At 38.4% G+C, this 2,531-nt stretch overlaps 1 protein-coding gene across 1 annotated transcript; it reads right to left on the bottom strand.

Moving 5' to 3' along the window:
- Positions 1 to 1,018: 1,018 nt before the first annotated feature.
- Positions 1,019 to 1,744, bottom strand: LOC133034219 (uncharacterized). Its single transcript, XM_061109264.1, has one exon. The coding sequence runs from the start codon at positions 1,742 to 1,744 to the stop codon at positions 1,019 to 1,021; it is 726 nt and encodes a 241-aa protein (XP_060965247.1).
- Between the last annotated feature and the right edge of the window lie 787 nt (positions 1,745 to 2,531).

The following is a 2,531-nucleotide window of genomic DNA, read 5'->3' as shown; positions in this document are numbered from 1 at the left end:
CAAGGATTTTCAATATTGACATTACAGATAGCTGGTTTACAGTTGGTTTTGTTTATTAATGGAGCTTCTTGCTGTATGTAGTATAGCTGCCCTTACTTTCTAGCTATCCCAGTCATCGATGTCAGTGAAAGGTCCTGGACATAACAAATGTTAGGAGTGAAAATTAAAGTGAGAGATGTGTTATATAATAATGCACTGACAGAGAGGAGATTGAATTTGAATGCTGGAACTAGGGCTGTACAAAAAATTTTCTAAATCGCCCAACCCGAATAACCCGCCTAAACCAAACCGAAAAAACCGATAAAAAATACAAACCGACATAACTCGACAAAATTCTAAACCGCCCAATCAATTAATTAGGCGGGTTACAAATTGACCCAAACCGCCCAACCCGATTTGACCCGATTTTCACTTTTTTTTATATTATATATTATATAATATATAAATATAATAATATATAATATATATTAAAAAAAAGTCCCAAATCCTAAAATTCTTTCTCAGCCTCTCAAAAAAATTCTTTCTCACATATATTGTGTATTTATGTGGTTAATTTTTTACTTTAGTTGAAACTTGAAAAAAAAAACCTCTTAATTCGGTTTGGGCGGGTTGACCCGACCAAACCGCCCAAACCGTCGGTCGGGTTAAGATTTTATTTTTTTTAAATTGGGCAGGTTATATGCAGAATTTTACAAACCAATCTTTACGTTGGGCTAGAAAATATGTAGTATAAACCGACTAAACCGACCGATGTACAACCCTAGCTAGAACATAGAGAACATTATAGAGTGTTATGTTGGAATTTAAGATTATGGTGCCTGATTTTTCAATGTTCACAGAAGTGCCATTGGGTAGAGTAACATGTTTATTAGTTGACATATTGGTAATAGAAGAGAAACATGTAATATGGCAATAAACATGGTGAGTAGCACAACTATCTAGAATCCAAGAAGTAGGAGAAAGAGGATCAATGTTACCAGTGATGTTGTTGACTGCTGGTTGGTCTGATGTAGAAGCATCAGTAGTAGGTTGCAACTGTTGGGTCAGCATTGAAATTAGTTGCTGACATTGTGCTTGTGTCAACTGGGAATCTGTTGTTGAAACTTGGTGAGGTTGGGGACGAGATGTGGAACCAGAATCTTGTTTTTTTGTGAATTTGATTGGTGGAGTCAGATGTTCTTGGTTTTCCATATCCAGGTAGAAAACTATGGAGGAAATAGCATTTGTCCTTGTAATGCGCTGGCTTTTGGCAATGGGTACAATGAGGACGAGGCCTTTTGTTCTTGGATGTTTGATTTGCAGCAGGATCAATGCTGAGTGTGGATGTTGTGGCTGCAGCAGCAACAATGGGGGGAATGTTGCGATTACCCAAAGTTCTTTGTCTTTTTTGGTGGGTCACCATGGAATTGACTTTGTTCAATGATCGGCATGGATCAATAAGCAAAATTTGGTCTCGAATGGCATGATAAGACTCATGCAGGCCTTTAAGAAATTGCAAGACTTGATCATGATTTATGTGATCTTGGTTTTGGGCAGCAGCAGCACAAACACATGGTATTCTTGGTCTGAGTTGATTAATCTCATCCCATATAGTCGCGAGTTTAGTGAAGTAGGCACTAACAGATTCATCACCTTGATGAAGATAAAGAAGAGATTCATTTAGTTCAAAGATTCTAGGGCCATTACCTTGATTGAATCGGTTGTTGAGCACAATCCACATCTCTGCTGCTGTGTCCAGATACATGATGCTAGTTTTGATTTCTGGGGAAACTGAGTGAATGATCCAGGACATAACCATCTGATTTCATCTGTTCCAGGAGTTGTACAGGGGATCTTGTGGAGGAGGTTGGGGTAAAGATCCATCAAGAAATGAAGTTTTGTTTCTGGCGCCAATGGAGAGTTTGAAGTTGCGCTGCCATGGCTGGAAATTGCGGTTTGTTAGAACAGGGGTAGCCATTACCAATCCAGGATGATTAGCATTTTTGGGAAAATATGGGGATCTCACGTCTTCGTATGCCGGACGATCATGAAGAGGAGGTCGAGAATCGATCGCAATGGATCGGGAATCTGGAACTGGGTTTGCAGTTCGATCTGTGTTGTCAGTGGAGGTTGGTGGTGGGGGGAACTGGATCGGCATCGACCATGGGAGGAAGATCATTGGTGGTAGCCGAAGTAGTTGTCCTAATTCTCGCCATTGATGATTGCTTGTATGTGCAAGATTAAGTTTCTTGAAGCTTCAATGAGTTGCATCTGATACCATATTAGCTTTGAAGAGCTGAAATTGATTTTTCATTAATTGGAAAAGTAATACAATATGTTCATAATGGCAAAATGACTGCTTATATATAGCGGGGGAAAGTCAGTGGATATAACTAACCAACTGAATATAACTAACACTAATAACCGTATAACTAACATGAACTAACTAAGCCTCTAAGAATCCTTTAAATGCAAAGTTTAAAATGCTTTATTATCCGAACTAGAATTTGTAATTTAAATGTAAATATCTTCCTCAAAAGAAGTATAGTCAT

Source organism: Cannabis sativa, chromosome 2 (assembly GCF_029168945.1).
Source record: "Cannabis sativa cultivar Pink pepper isolate KNU-18-1 chromosome 2, ASM2916894v1, whole genome shotgun sequence".
In the NCBI taxonomy this organism is placed as follows: domain Eukaryota; kingdom Viridiplantae; phylum Streptophyta; class Magnoliopsida; order Rosales; family Cannabaceae; genus Cannabis; species Cannabis sativa.
This window is presented reverse-complemented; position numbering and strand designations above follow the sequence as displayed.